Source organism: Ammodytes marinus, assembly GCF_949987685.1.
Source record: "Ammodytes marinus genome assembly, chromosome: 7".
NCBI lineage: Eukaryota > Metazoa > Chordata > Actinopteri > Uranoscopiformes > Ammodytidae > Ammodytes > Ammodytes marinus.
Genome location: NC_137211.1, coordinates 21,626,337 through 21,642,291, shown reverse-complemented (window position 1 = coordinate 21,642,291; position 15,955 = coordinate 21,626,337). Strand labels below are relative to the sequence as shown.

The 15,955-nt window shown below is 40.9% G+C and overlaps 1 protein-coding gene across 1 annotated transcript in view; it reads right to left on the bottom strand.

Annotated features, from left to right (window-relative positions):
* gnas (GNAS complex locus) overlaps nucleotides 1-9,687 on the bottom strand; it is a 33,293-nt gene extending 23,606 nt beyond the window's left edge. Inside the window, exon 1 of the mRNA XM_080031317.1 lies at nucleotides 7,901-9,687. Coding sequence (XP_079887443.1) covers nucleotides 7,901-8,039 — 139 coding nt within the window. The 5' untranslated portion in view covers nucleotides 8,040-9,687. The remainder of the gene's footprint in view (nucleotides 1-7,900) is intronic.
* Nucleotides 9,688-15,955: the final 6,268 nt, after the last annotated feature.

Genomic DNA, 15,955 nt, shown 5'->3' with positions numbered 1-15,955 from the left:
TTTATATAGTTTTTATTACTGCTTTTGGTCTGGTCGCACACCCAGTCCGATTTTCGGTTCACTTGTGCAGGCTCTATGGTCGCATATCCGTATTGGTCGCAGATTTCAGTGTGGCGCTGCAACACGATTTGAGAAGCCTATCCTTCCAGGTGAGGGAAGGGGAGCGGGAGCCTTGTTTGAGACAGTTATTTGTCGTCATAATGACTGAAAACGGGGCTGAACCATCAAAGAAAAAAAAGAGAATGCAATGAAGAAAAGCTAAAAGGGAGAGTGATATAGGCTACGGGCGGGACGAGGGCGTTGCCAAGCAACGTGTATACAATTTCACGAGAGCGAAACTAGACTGCAGTGTTTACTCCTAAATGAATGAGCGGTTGGTACTAACACAAAGTTTGCTTTGCTTCACCATCATCAGATAACCATTATCTGAAATAGTCATTATTTACATCAACAACACAAACACATTACCTCATCGTGATCCATACAAACTGCCGTCTCTCGTTCATTCGCTTTCTGTGAGGACACGTAATCTTTCAGCTCCGTGAGAGAGAGTAGTTAGGTGACGCTGCTGCATCAACTCATTGCAATCAGGTGTGTGTAGCACTGACTGGCATTAGTTGATGCAGTGTCAAAACCACTCTCACGGAGCCGAAAAGAGTCCTCACACTTTCAACACACGGACATGCACTATATTGCGCCCTTCTCAGTTCACACTTGCACGCCTGGCACGAGCTAGAAAACAGCTTTGCGACAGCGGGCGTCGTAAAAATACTACCGCATTTGTCCAAAGGGGACGCCAACGTGCCATGTTACTCGTAATGGCTTTAAATATGGATCTCACAGCACCACTACTTAATTCACTGATGTTATGCAACATATTTTTGTATTTGAAGTAAATTATTTGCTAAATTTTTACATTACTCTCTGTAGGCGACAACTTTTGTCTTGCCAAAATCTGACCTTTCTGTGCTCATTAAATTATCAATATTTCTTCAATGAAGCAACTTTATTTTAGTATATTAAACATAATTTGGGAGGGTTTCAGCTTTCATATGAGCCATTTTTTAAAACCAATGGATTAATTAAAAGTCAGTTTATAAGCTGTTGTTTCTACAAAATTGATAAGTGACAAGACTTTTGTCCGGGACTGTTACCTGCGCCTTTACAGTCTCACACCCTAAAACAGTTTTCATTCAGCCTTCTCCTCTTCTTTATCTTTACAAATTAAGTCAGGTTTGGAAATTAACCATGAATCAGAACTTTTCCTAAATCAAATTAATTGTGTGTCTTGAGCAAGGAATCATAATACTAAGTACGTTCTGTTAAATAAAAAATAATAATGAATTAATAACTTTGCACCATTACAAATGGTGCAAAGTCTGCAAACATAAGAATATTAACAAGCCATTTAAGCTCATGTCATATTTTCTTAGAAGTGAAGATAGATTTAATTTACTTCGAATTATTCTCTTTATTTTAAATTACCCGCTTCAATTTGATTTTTTTTTTTTTTTTAAGATATTTTTTTTTGGCATTTATATGCTTTATTGATAGTGTAGAGAGAGTTGAAATGGGGCAGAGAGGGGAGTGACATGCAGCGAACGACCGCAGGCTGGAATCGAACCCGGGTCCGCTGTTGGCCGAGGCCCATGGGGGACGCCCTACCAACTGAGCTAAGGGCGCCCCCTTTAATTTGAATCTTGATACTTTTTATTTATTTATCCAACATCTGTCCAAGACTGCAGATGGAAATGGCTTTTGGGCTCACTGTGTGTGTAGCAGTCACAGTAATGTGTAGAGATGCACAGTGTCCCTATAAAATAAACCAACAAACAAAATCTTAAATCAGACTTCTCAATGCCACGTCTTGATACTATTGCATGGATTCCCTAACATTTCAAGACAATGTTGTTTGGGTCTGGCTAAACCCATGGCCTCAATATGTGGATGTGCATGGAAGCTAGGCCTGTCACGATAACACATTTTGCTGGCCGATTAATTGCCCCAAAAAGTATTGCGATAAGAGATAATATTGCCGTTTTGAGACGATTTTCAACTCATATAATGATACTGGCATAATACTGCAAGTACACCTTTCAAATATCAACACCAGGGCACCAGACAAACTTGTTTTACTAGTTTCACTGGCGCCCCTAACTCAAAATGTTAAGGAGCACAAGCAGAACATTTAGGGGCACATATTAAATGGACCTTGAACGCATCTATTCACATTTTCCCAATTTTAAATAGATTAGGCCTACTGAATTTGCCAGCATGCTTTACAGATCATACAGTTCTTTGTGTTTTTGATTTTGCATCACCATGTGCAATTCCTTCAGACATCACACAACCCCTTCTCATCGGAGCCCTCAGATTTTTCATCATCTATCTCTGCTGACTCCTCTGTAAGGAAAATAGTTATTGGCCCAAAAGTAACTAGCCTAGCTAGATGACATATTCAGCTAATTTGCATAATATGCTATTCTGAAAGAGGCAAAATAATAAAAAAATGCTGACCAGGTAGTTAAATTAACTAAAATTGACTAGGCCTGTTCACATAGGCTATTTACAAGCTCACTTTACACATGTTCTTTGTTGCCATGTAACTATAAGGTTAGCTTTATTATAGATATGCAGCGACCTATTGAATGTGGACCTACTGTATAAAACTATTTGCGTGTACAAACGTCAACTGGCAGCTCTTGTCGGCACGGTGCTGTCTGTCTGCTGGCTGCTGCAGGTTGCTAGGGGCTGCCCGATTTAGTGAGGGCTGCCTGTCAGCAGTGAGGAGGATACGCCAGCCGTTGCTACTCTGCTCACGTGAGCGCGGTTAAAGATCTCCTATTATACTACTTTTCTGGTCTTAATTTCTTGTTAAAACCTGCTATAGAGCAACTTGACACGAATCACATCACAAAAAACTATGTAGATTTTCAGGAAACGTTTCCTCTCATCTGGGCGATTCAGCATGCTCTGTCAACACTGCGCTTCGGCCATCTCCGCCCCCTCCCCCCTCCTGCAAACCCCATTCCGTTGTGATTGGTTACCTTCCTTCCGGAACACTTTCAGCAGCACTAGAGCAGATTTGAGCAGGAGCGCGCCTGAGCACGTTGCAGCATTACCATACATGGAAAATTCCTGCATTCGTGACGACACGAATGCAGGAAATTTGAACAAGTGAATTCTCGACCGGCTGCCCTAGTGTTTAGTGCTCTGCACAGCCACCACAGACGGTCAGCAGGGAATACGTCTAAATGCATGTATGTCATTATTTGATACGCTAGTATGGTTAAACATGACTATAAATCATTATAACATTGTTTATAGGTCATAAAAGTCGAAAAAGTATAATAGGTCCTATTATAAAAAGTAGCTAGATGTGTCGCTGGTCTTTAACAGCCTTATCGCTATGGCGAAACGTCGGCAAATATAGCGGCAAAGTCGCCAACATGTTAAAGACGTGACTACAGCAAGACACTGCGATGAAAGTAGCCTAGCTGACGTTATCCGCGCAGTTGATCATTTGACTAATCACTCGCGGACTCTCCCTTCTCTCTCTCCTCTGTCTCGCTCTCCTTCTCACACACAAAGCCGATACACCGGAGTGAAAAGTCTTGTCACCAGTCTCTTTTATTTTGGGGGGCAGGTGCTCAGTGCAAAAAAAGGGCACAATATATTCTATCGATGATTGACCAAATCATTTTAAGATTACTTGTACAAAATCCCCCCCCTGGCCTAATGACTTTTAATACCCGGACACACATACAGTGTTTGTCACAGGAATTTGGGAGACTGTGTTTGGGACCCTGGACTTTCTAAGAAAAATTTGAACCTTTTCAAGTAAAATTCATCAATCTGGTGCACTTTGAAGAAAGCTGTCAATGTGGGCTATTTAGTACTATTTTCTGGAATAATTTGGATACACAGAATTACCAAAAAGCAGAAAGAAAAAATTTACATGTTCTAAAAAAAAACAGTCAGCTTCGGATTTTTTAAAATAATCCCTTATCCCGAAGCTCCTTCTCTCTTTGAAGTCTTCGTTAGCCCCCCCCCCCCCTCCCTTCCTACGAAGATCAGGGGCCAGTAATATATATATATATTTTCTTTAAATAACATTGTTTGAAGCCTTCAAAGATTAGGGGCCTATATTGAGCCAGTAAGAAATCGATTAAAAAAATCTTTATTATTTTCTTTATTTTTTATTAAATCGGGGCATTGTTATCACACGTATTTAATCATTGAGTATTTATAGATGGTCATGTCAGCATGGGCAAGATACACTGCTAAAAAAAAGGGGGCACTTGATTGGTCCAGGGGGCAAAGGGCAGGTGCTCAGGCACCACTTCGTGTCTACCTGTGCACGCCCCTGGTTCCATGTGTGGCCGAGAAAAGTGCGAGAGAAGCAGCAGTAAGGTAAGGCGACGCGCTCAAGAGGTAGACGCAGGATGTGTGTGGAGGCCGTTAGGCTTATGTTTCTCACAGGTGAGCTGGAGTTAATAGTGAGCCCCTCAGGAGTTAATGTACTGACAGTTATCAAATGTGAAAACAGATAATTACTGCTGAGAATTTTAAGATTTGATAAGTGATATCTAAGAGGGGACTTCATTCTTGGTCATGTTGGATCTCTGATGGAGAAATTTTTTTTTTTTTAAATGTGTAACGACAACAGTCAGTCTGTGCAACATCCTCAAACATTCCTACGGCTTTATTACTGTTTTTGTATTAACACTCTTCTCTTCTGACAAATCCCAATATGGGGGGAGGGGGTTGAGTAACATTATGCAACAGTTTTGTCTTATGGTTGGTTTAGCCAGTGTTTCCCACCCCTTATAACTATTTGTCATGGTCAGATACTTTATAAGACAAGCACTAAAGAGTCTGGGAGCATGAACTCAATTCATCATGTCATGCTCTCAAACCTGACTGGTGACCTCATATCACCATGTCAGCTGTCCTCTCTCCCTCCCATGTCTGTCTCTTCCCAATCTACATCATCTGTCTGATGAAGCAGAGATGCCACAACATCCTCACTAATATTCTGTCTCTAAAAAAAAAACACAGTCCAGTATGGTATTTAATCCGAGTCCCTCTTAACAGTCCGACAGCCCTAACTCTAACCTGGTCAAGTACACAAATATGCTATGTACAAATGATAGGTTTAAGTGCGTACTTCTGTGGCATATTTTGGGAAACCTCAGGTTCTTGTGATTCAATTGATGCAAACCATTTGAAGATATAATCACCTCTGCAGGTACAATTAACACAGCTGTCTCTGTCTCACCATAGGCTAATTTTACAGGAATGGTAAAAGGCTAATTTTACAGGAATGGTAAAAGGCTAAGTGCCAGAAGAACTGTGCCCATAGTACTATAAAGCAATAAAAACTGTAGTGCAGAAGATTGTCCCTCGAGGGAAAGTTGCTGTTTGTAAAACAGCATTAAACACTTGGCGGATTATAGTCAGCAAACCATTGGCCATTTTAAGGATCCCAGAGTTTGTCTATGTGCTACTGAAATTTTAAAATAAAAACAATAGAGTTTTAAAAACTCTCTGGTTCACTCTCCAAAAGAACATCACTTACAAAATGTCTTTATATTGTAAAAGGACATTAATGATCTAATATTTGTGTTACTTTTGTAACACACAATACCAAATAATGTCAAAACTGTGTTTACCTCTCATCTGACAAGTTCTAGATGAGGCTAAACATCAGCTAGCATCGCTGTTGGTCAACTACAAAATGGAAATACTTAGCTGCCACTGTAATGCACACACAGATAAACTGTCCAATATGTTAATAACAAATGGAAAAGTAAATGCCATGAAGCCTGATCAACTCATGAGATGCAATACTGTAAGTTCATTTATCATTTCCTGCTGTTCCAACAGAATAGTAGCGGTGCATTACGATATGAAAAACATTTGTTGAGATTTGTGCACAGGATTGTCCCTTTGCTGTGCAAATAGTCTAGTGACATTACATTACAACTGCACAGTCAGACAAATACTTTCAATGATTTTACAAATTTAAGTGTGTACAATACGTGGACTTTTTAAATGAATCTCGGTCAGGTCACTGGTCAAACTCTGATAATGCATTGCTCTTCTATTTTGGATTTATACAGTATGCGCTGTCTGCTGCTATGTATGGCTTCACTGATGTGAAAACATTAATATCAACCACCAGTTGATCAGGATGCCTTAGTATGGGCGCAAGAAGTAGAATTGAACCTGATGCTACTTTGGGATTAACAGACACCACGTTACCAAGCCACCTCTCTCTGCTCAGAACTGTGACTCTCATAAAGGTTAACATGTAGAGAAAATGTTTTTCCAAATGGAAAAGGGGTGAGGGTCAAGAGAGATTGAATTCTGACGGATTGTGCCCAAAGTGAAACAAACTGCGAACACGGCCCACAAAACCATTAACACTTTGATTGGATCACCTAGATCTACTTAATCCAATTACCAGTTTATAGTGGCAGGTAACAATTCTACCAAGTAGTATAATCCAGTGATCAACAACTTCAGCATGATGGACAGACATGCCAAAAGGCCAACACCTACAACACAAAGATTGGCACCGCAAATGTTGAACAACCAACAGTGTTTTGGTGCTGCCTCTTCCACTGCCTGATTCTTTATGATTACAATATGGATCATGCTACTTCAGATATCGTCTTTTGCCAACATGGATACAAACCAAGAACAAAGCTTAGCCTATGTTTCTTTCAGCTGCACCCGGTCTTGAATAGAGAGTGAACTTCTTATACTTTGTGCAGCTTTGTTCAATGTTTAAACACATCCTTCAAAATATGCAGGATCGAAAAATAACAGCCGACAGGTCCACAGGCCTGCGACAAAGTCAAACTAGTAGATTATATAATTGAAAGGCAGCTAACTTTACGGCAGACATCTTTGTTTTGATTTTCATGTGGGTCCTGTCCTTCTGCTTTCCTAAAGTCACCACAACTTCCTCCCCAACACAAATACAGGCGTGTCGTAAAATATGCACTCTGGCTGGCATTTCTGCAATCGTATATTATGATGTTTTACAAAGAACACTGCGGCTTCTCAGAGGTGGTGAGCTTGCGATTGAACACACAAGGAGGGCACATAGGAGAGCATGGCAGGGAAAGTTGAAAACTCTTTATTTGTATCTTATGTAATGTAGAGACCCAGCCCACCTCCAGTCCACTCTCAGACAGACAGACAGACACACACACCTCTATTAAGTTGTTTTTTTGTTTCTTCTTCATACAGTCACGTCATCTTAAGACACTGTTTGGGCTACAAACACACAAGCTGGCATGTAAACCAAAACTACTGTAAGTTTATACAACTTTTCAGGCAAACATGCATGATTGGGTCTAAAACACTGTGCGGCATGCTATGTTGTCCCTAGCTAATACAGCTGAAAATTGATTTGTTCTGCTAAAAAGGCCTGCTTAAATGACATACAAATGTTGATCAAACCAGTTTGGATTGATTTGAGTGGTTGTTTAAGCTGTATTGACTGCTGGCAGCAGTTACACATCTTATATATTTACATCTACATCAGTGTATACTTTCTATGCAACCTATGGACTCTGCTGCTACGTGCTTTGGTGTTGCTAGTGGTACACTGTCAATTTGACAGCAAAGGGGGCTGCAAAGCCAGCACAGTGCTGCATTTTTAGCATTATGCAATGGCAAAGTCACACTGTTGACAATGTTTCCCAAAACAACATCCCAGAAGGTTATGCAGGGAGGAAGCAAGAGCCTCAAACTGTGCAGACTGAGGACTTGGCATGTAAAAGCAGCAATTATAGAAAACAAACTAAAGCAAACACAAACACACACGCACACACACACACACACACACACACACACACACACACACACACACACACACACTCACCTAAAAGTAGTAGTCTGTGTGTTGCTCTGTATATCTGCTTGTCTTTCTGGAGCTGCTTCTCTATCTTTTTGTTAGCTTCTCTTTGGGCCTTCTCCTCATTTCTCTGGTCTTCAGTCTTACTGTTGCCCAAACAACCCATCTTCCCGCAGGAAAAGAAAGACAAGGAAGGGAAAAAAGAGGGGTCCAGGAGAGAAGGAGGTGGAAGGAGAAGAAGTGGAGGTGGAAGGGGTGGTGGGGAGGGGAAGGGAGGAGGGGGCTTTGTAGAAAGGAAAATAAATAAATTAACTAAACTAGTCTAGATCCCTCGTTTGACATGCGGATTTGGCAGCAATGTCACCCACGTTCACCGTCCCCGGCCTGCTCCGAAAACTGTCCGTGGTGCAGCCCTGGAGAAAATTATGTGTCCATAACGCGTATTTTTGCTGTCAGAGAAAGGGCAGGATACTGTTGCTGACGACACCGAGGCCGCCTTCTCAGCTATAGCCGAATCCTGCTCGGGCTTTTTCCTCCTTCACATGCAGTGTAGGGTTTTTCTTCTTTCTTTTTTTCAATTTTGGTTATTCCCCCACTCTCTTCCCCGCGTCAGCTGGTGAACGTTGAGAAAATTGTAATCCACGGCGTCTGGTTAAGGCACCACCAATCGGGCTTTCACCTCAAACGGAGGCAGAATAGGCAGCCTAATTTGCATCTCCAAAAGCCCGGGTCTTGCGTCTCACTGCTGCCGGTGAAAGGGTGCCCAACTCGGCGTGTCCGAAAACCTCGCCCGTGCTGCGGCGCGGCTCGTCTCCACGTCTCCGCTCATGACAAACATTTCCATAGGTGCACACTTTTACTATCTATTGCTCTGTGTCCCCGACGGCTGTCTTCGTCGGGGGGGAGAGAGTGAGAGAAGAGAGAGAGAAGAGGGGAGGGAGGGAAGGGGGAGGGAAAGAGGAGGAGGAGGGGGGCAGGACAGGAGGAAGTCAAATAATATTTACACCCAAACGAGCTACATGTGTGATATTCTCCACGCTTCCGTCGTCATCCGGCTCCCTTTCACTCGCTGCATCGAATCGACACCTAGACACGGCTCCAGAGAACTCACTGCGGCTGTCCTCTTCGTTTGGATCCCCAACCACCACCTCCAACTCAGACACGATCCAATATCTCCCCGATGTGTCCTACTTATTTGTGATGGCTGTTCCTTGCTGTGTTTTCTCCTCCACCACTGGGCCTCAGTCGCTCTCTGTCTCTCTCTCTCTGCCTGCCCCTCGCTTTTGTTGCTGAAATGTGTTATCAGCACCTCACATCACTAGCGAGCCTCCAAAACTGCGCACCGATAGTCTTTTTGTCAGGCTATATTCCCGTCTCGGTTCCGACGAATGCCTTCAAGAAGAAAAAACACACCAACGAAAGGACAGAAGAAAGTAAACGTGACGAAGATATAGACTTTCGTCGAAACATTTCGTTTAGGTGAAAAAAGCTAAACTCCCGCTGTCAGGATCGATGTTTATAGCCCACGAAAGGCCTATAGTCAAGATATGTAGCCTTCACACTGACACAGTCATATAAACATACACAGTCATATAAACATACATGTATGTATATTCCTTTTGAATCCGAGGCAGGGTAAATGGGCTACAGGCTTGAGACTACATGTGCATTTACGTTCACATAAATTAGGACGCGGAGTGGTTTGTTGTAGTAGCAGCACATTCCCACCGCGAAGGCCGCTCCCCTCCTGGCCGCTGGTCGTGGAAGGTGAAAGACAAGAATAACCAATTCTTGGAGGTTATTATTTTCTCCCTTTCTCTCTCTCTCCGAGAATAGTAGCCCACATTGAAGAGAGACGGGGTGGGGCCACGCAGCGCTCATTGAACCCTGGGAAGGAAGGGACCGAGAGAGGAGAGGCCTGGTCACGTGGACCGGGCACGCAGCAGCGTCAGCAGGCACGCTCTGCGGAGGAAACGGCGCCCTCTTCAAACAAAACCAGCAGTTAGGAGTAGGGTTGGGTATCGGTTGGGTTTTTTCCGATACCGGTTACTACTCGTACTTTTGAAACGGTTCCGGCGCTTATACGGTACTTTAACCGGTACTTTAAAGCCTCAAATTGCACACACTTTCTCAAAAAATAATGCCCTTTTATATCCAGTGCTAAATTTAACACAATTAACTTTAACAATATAATTACGAGTAACTTACAAATAAACTATTTTAAAAGTTCAATAAAATAAAATTCACACAATTTACATACTATCTAATACAACAATACTGTTTCAAACCATATAATACTAGAGATTAATGTGGAGACTACCAGGTAATCTAATCTCCATCTTAAAACTTTAGCTAATAATTTTGATAAGAAAGAGTCCTTATGACCTGAACAATACAACACCTTAAAAATTAAAATAGATACACATATAAAACACCCATATGAAATTAAATGCAGTATTGGATTTACAGTAAGGGAATAAGTACACCCAATGAGAACCACAGACTGAAAACAGTCAAGGAAGAGCGTTAGCCTTTTGGAATATTAACAGTGCTCATTTGCATTTAACTTGAAACAAAATTCAACTGACATAAAAAATACAAAGAAGTCTTCTGTAAAGATAATACCACAACTATAAACGTTGTCAAATTAACCATTTTTGTGCAGAAAAATTGTCATGTTTGCCTTCTCAGGATGGATACGAGATATTTAATGTACATGCTGTTCTAATGTGCAGCGCGCTGTTTATTATTAATATAACGGCCCGTCATCAGACACATGTAGCCTATCGGATGGTTTTATAAATCGATCGCCCCCATAAAGTTATCCAAGTCAGAGCTTTTTGTATGGGCAGAGATCGTTATTTTAAGTGTGTCTTTATGAAGTTTCTTGTTAAACGTTTCCATATCACCGGGCCGCCGTGTCCCGCTTGTGTGTTTTTTGGGGTTCATCTCCACTGCCGTGCGTAAAGGCAGCACTAGAACAGCTGACGGGAGGAAGTGTGCAGGCGGCCGCTGCCTCATCGTCAGCCTACACGTGCCTTTTTATACATGCGTGACAATACTGCTAGATCTCGTGTCATTAGCAAAAAGAAATGCATTGCATTGCCGTTCAAAAATAGTCTGACATAAAGAGCGACCAGTCTGTGAAACTGCGAACGTGAGCGAGTGTTGAGCACTCGTGGGCGCGCTCCTCGAGACGGTCGGGCTCGTTCTCGTCACTCACAGCCCGGTGAGAAATGCTCTTCTCTGTGTACAGTGTACACAGAACAGCATCCGCGAGCGGACATGCTTCATCGATCATGACATAAAGAGCGATCAGTCTGTCAAAATACAAACGTGACTAGAGCAGGGGGCGGTACCGAAATGAGGCACCGAAACTTTCGTTCTTATTCGGTCTGGTTACTACCGTTTACGTCGGCACCACTGCCATACTGGTACCGGGTTTCGATCCCCAACCCTAGTTAGGAGGGCGAGGAGTCACCTCCCAACATCATCAGTGGCTGTAACCCGAGGTTTCTGATCTCTTTTACCTTAATTCATCTTGTGAAAAGAAATGTGGCAGTAACCTGTCGAGTGCCAGTGTCCATCAAACTATCACCTGGGATGTTTTGGTTGAGGTTTGTTCACCAGAGGTTACCATTTCATCGGCATGGATTGTGCATGCACGGTCCGTGTATTTTTTGTTAGTTTGAATCCCAAGTGACAGAAAGGAGAATACCACTGGTATTTTCGTTTTACCGTTTTCCTGCTGGATTGCAGAAACGAAAATACCAGCTGAATTCTCCTTTTCTTGCTTATTGGTACAAAACCAAAAAAGACTATGACAGAAACAAGAAAACGGGAGAACGGAGAGGTTTTATGTCCGATATTCGATTCTGACAGTAAAACAAATAAACGAGCCTCATTGGCCTTTCCATCTGTGGGCGGACTTCTCCTGATTGGTTACAGCGCTCCGTCAGTGTATTCTAAAATATTGGCTACAATTTACAGATTGTGCTCAATAGGACATAGGCTATGGGTCAGTGTATGCTATGATCCTATTATAAGCCCTACTTTTATGCTGGAAATACAGAAGCAGGAAACTCTCAGCGGCACAGCCAATGAGGCTTGCTTATTTGTTTTACTGTCAGAATCGAATGAAGGGAAATCGCACGCAAAACCGCTCCGTTCTCCCGTTTCCCGTTTTTCTGTCATAGTCTTTTTTGTTTTTGAACCAATAAGCAAGAAAAGGAGAATTCGGCTGGTATTTTCGTTTCTGCAATCCAGCAAGAAAACGGTTAAACGAAAATACGAGTGCTATTCTCCTTTCTGTCACTTGGGATTCAACCCTTAATACAAACTAACAAAAAATACACGGACCATGCACAATGTACAATAATTGGCTGACATAGGTGAAAAAAATATTGCGTCTCAAAACAAAATCCGTGTATCATCTGTTCAATCCATATCTGTTTGGAAATCAAAAGACGAAAAACGAAAAGTGACCTGTTTTTTAATACAGTAATCATCCTCTCATCTCTACATTATATATTATACTAAAAACACGTTTTTATCTATTTTTAATCATAATTCATGACCAGGATATCAAATGTGAGGATAATGGCCTAAATGTTGATTTTGAAAAATACATGTTTCAATTTAGTGGTCGAGGTTCCGGTGTCATGCGAAAGTTACCTCCGATAAGCAGTGCGTGTGTGTGTGCACGCCCAGAGGCGAACTTAGCCATTACGCAAAGGTAGGCAATTGCCTTGGGTCTCATAATCATCTAATAAATGTTTGTTTTACTCTTCATTCATTATTCACAGATAACGTGCGGACGTCAGCATCGCACTGGGAACTGAGGGACACACCCTATTGATCATGATTTTTATTGGTTAGGTCCACGAGTGAAAATTGCGCCTCAGGCGATTGTCGTCACTGTCTCTCTTTTTTCCCTGTCTTCACTTCACCTGCTGAGTCAAAGTGGGAAATCGCCCAGTTTAAGGGGGAGCGCGACCCGCTTTAAAAAGCCCCTTTTGAGTGTTTGCGTGTGCGTAGTCTATATGTGTGTGTGTGTGTGTGTGTGTTTGTGTCGAGGAAAGAAAAAACTTGTCTAGGCTATATTTTGTCCACGTTTATAGGCTATCTGAATTGAGCTTTTTGTAAAATAAGGCTCTTGATGGTAGCCTATGACAGACAATGACATAGCAGCCTTTGGCAGCCAGCCAAAATATGTTTCCCCTCTCAATAAAGAATAAACATTTGGTGGTTTGTCCCGTTTTGATCTGGATCAACAGCTGTTTGTCTGTCGCTGTTTAGATCATGCCTCGTTTCCTCTGAGCAGCACAGTTCGGTTCGGCAGGGTTACCCTACTAGATCTGCCATGCGTTTCCACTACCGACAAGAGGCTTTAGCCTACTTAAAAGACGGAGATAGCCACGGTCAGAAAACAGTCTATGGGTCAGAGCCATCACGGCACTGGCCGCACATAGCTCGTGTCATTGTGGCAGCGGGACGCAGTTTAGCCCGCTGATTAATATAATTTATTGTTTGGAACTTCAAAAATGAAAATGCACATTTTTAACATTTTCTGTTTGTCTCCTTTCCCATTTTCGTATGTAAAGGGCGACATGGAAAAAAATTAATAAAAAATGGCAATCAATTCATGTTTTACAGGCATATTTTGAATAATTTTTTATTTTATTTTTTTAAATTAAACAAATTATTAAAACATGAAATCAAACTGTTGTTTTTGTTTTTCGTGTTTTGATTTCCAAACAGATATGGATTGAACGGAAGATACACGGATTACAAAAGCCCAGCAATAAAGACTATACAATTCTGTCACCAAATTCACTGAGTGGCACAAAGTCTTTTATAGGCTTGATATACTTGTTTTGAGATTAAAGATAGAGGACTGTTAAAATGATCAGAATTATCCAAATTATGACTTTTATTATTGTTGTTTCTGTATTTAATCTTCTTCTGTAGATGACCAACTGATTTACCGATGAGGTTAATCTAATTCTACATAAACAGTCATCATACCTATAAAACGTATGTATTTATATATAATTCAAGTGATTCTAATATCTAAAAGTCCATACCATGGTTCTAGAAGCTATTTTCTTAATCAAAGCTATAGAAATTGAATTTGAAACTAAATCATCTTTCTTCAAATGAATCACACTACAAAATAAAAGGTTTATTATCGGTTCTATTGCTGATTCCCCTACTGAACACTAGGTGACAGCAGTCTTCTAACTGAAAGGCTTAAGGTTACTTTCTTTGCTGATAGGTCAACTCAAACAACTGCATGATTCTCACACTTTATCAGAGGTGGGCAGAGTAGCCAAAAAATGTACTCAAGTAAAAGTAAGTTACTTTAAGATTATAATTACTCAAGTAGAAGTAAAAGTACTCATAAAAATTATTACTCGAGTAAGAGTAAAAAAGTATGCAGTGAAAAGACTACTCAAGTACTCAAGAGTACAAGTAGGCCTACTGAATTACTCCGGATTTATTTTTGAAATATACAGAGCAACACAAACGGTACAGAATAGACACGAACATAATATAAAACAGCAATGTTCAAATAAAGATGTTAAATAACATAATTTTAAATAAAACAATAAATAAGGTATTTAAAAATCAAATGAATAACCCTTGAACTCAAACAATAATAAATTAATTATCTGCCAAATTAAATACATCACCCTTCAAATAAAATGATAATAAATTAGGCTTGTCCAAAATTATATTAATTAAAACCAATACACTTATAACACTGTTGCAATTGTTTTGCACATACACATTTTAAAACAAATTCCTACAATATGTCACTGGCCCTGAGAAAATTATCTAGGTTGGGTTCAGCCCCAAAAATATAAAACACAAAATTAAACTTCGTTACACATCAAAACCTGCTGGCACACTCACTTAACGTATGAAACTACAGAGTGGCTGAACAAAGAGACCACTCTCAGACTCTCACACAGCCAGACTGGGGCATGCGAAGTGGGTAGGCTACAGGGAGAACAGGACATGTGTCAAAGAAGAACAGTTTCTCTGTAATTGCGAGTGTGTGGGAGTCTGTGTCACTGTGATTGTGTGAGTGTGTATTTGAGGCCAGGGGTGTGGCTATTGCTCCTCGGAATCAGCGGTTTCTTCCATTTTCTCGACTCACCCAGATAGTCGGTAAAATATGCGTTTAACCTACATGGCACGGCCACAACATCGGTGCGGAACCGCAGCCTTTAAAAAAGTCCGCGGACATTGTTGAGCCCATGGTTGAGCCCTATGACAACATGACAACACTTGTCATGTGACTGAAGTGGCTGCATTTGATTGGCAAGCTTTTGTAATGTGGTTTTTATTGGTTGAAATAGTCACGTGATAGAGATGTTGGCTGAAGACGTCCCCGGGGAGAGAAATCATGAGAGAAATGGCTCTCGCATGTAATAAATAAAATATATAAAAAAATAAGGTAACGACCGTCACGTAGCCAAATGGAACGGCGTAAAAGTACCGTTCTTTCTTCAAATATTTACTCAAGTAAAAGTAAAAGTATGTTGCAATAAAACTACTCCTAAAATTACAATTTATTCAAAAAGTTACTCAAGTATTTGTAACGGAGTAAATGTAGCGCGTTACGACCCACCTCTGCACTTTATCATAAGAATATGTAAAACAACCAAACAAAAACAGTAGGCCTATTTGATAAAAAGTATTCGCTTTAGTGACTTCAAAGTAAAATTTCTATTCTAAAGAATTTAAAATGTTCTGGGTCAGTCTTGAGGGGAAATCTTAACATGAACAGAAACCTAAATGGATAAGTGTATACGATCAGTCCTTTTGTAACGTGATAATAAGGTTGATCTTAGGGGCATACAATACCATTTAGCCATTCAATGGTGCAAAAAAACACAATTAACATCATTTAGCAGTACTATGTCCACTGTGACATTAAAATCTGTATGTTTATTTTGGACTTTGTTGAGTTATAACCTTACTGAAAACATCAAGATGCATTGATGTGAAATGTTCAGGCATAAAAATGTTTCTACAAGCCATTATGCATCATTCTTAATCAGTGGTAAGCAG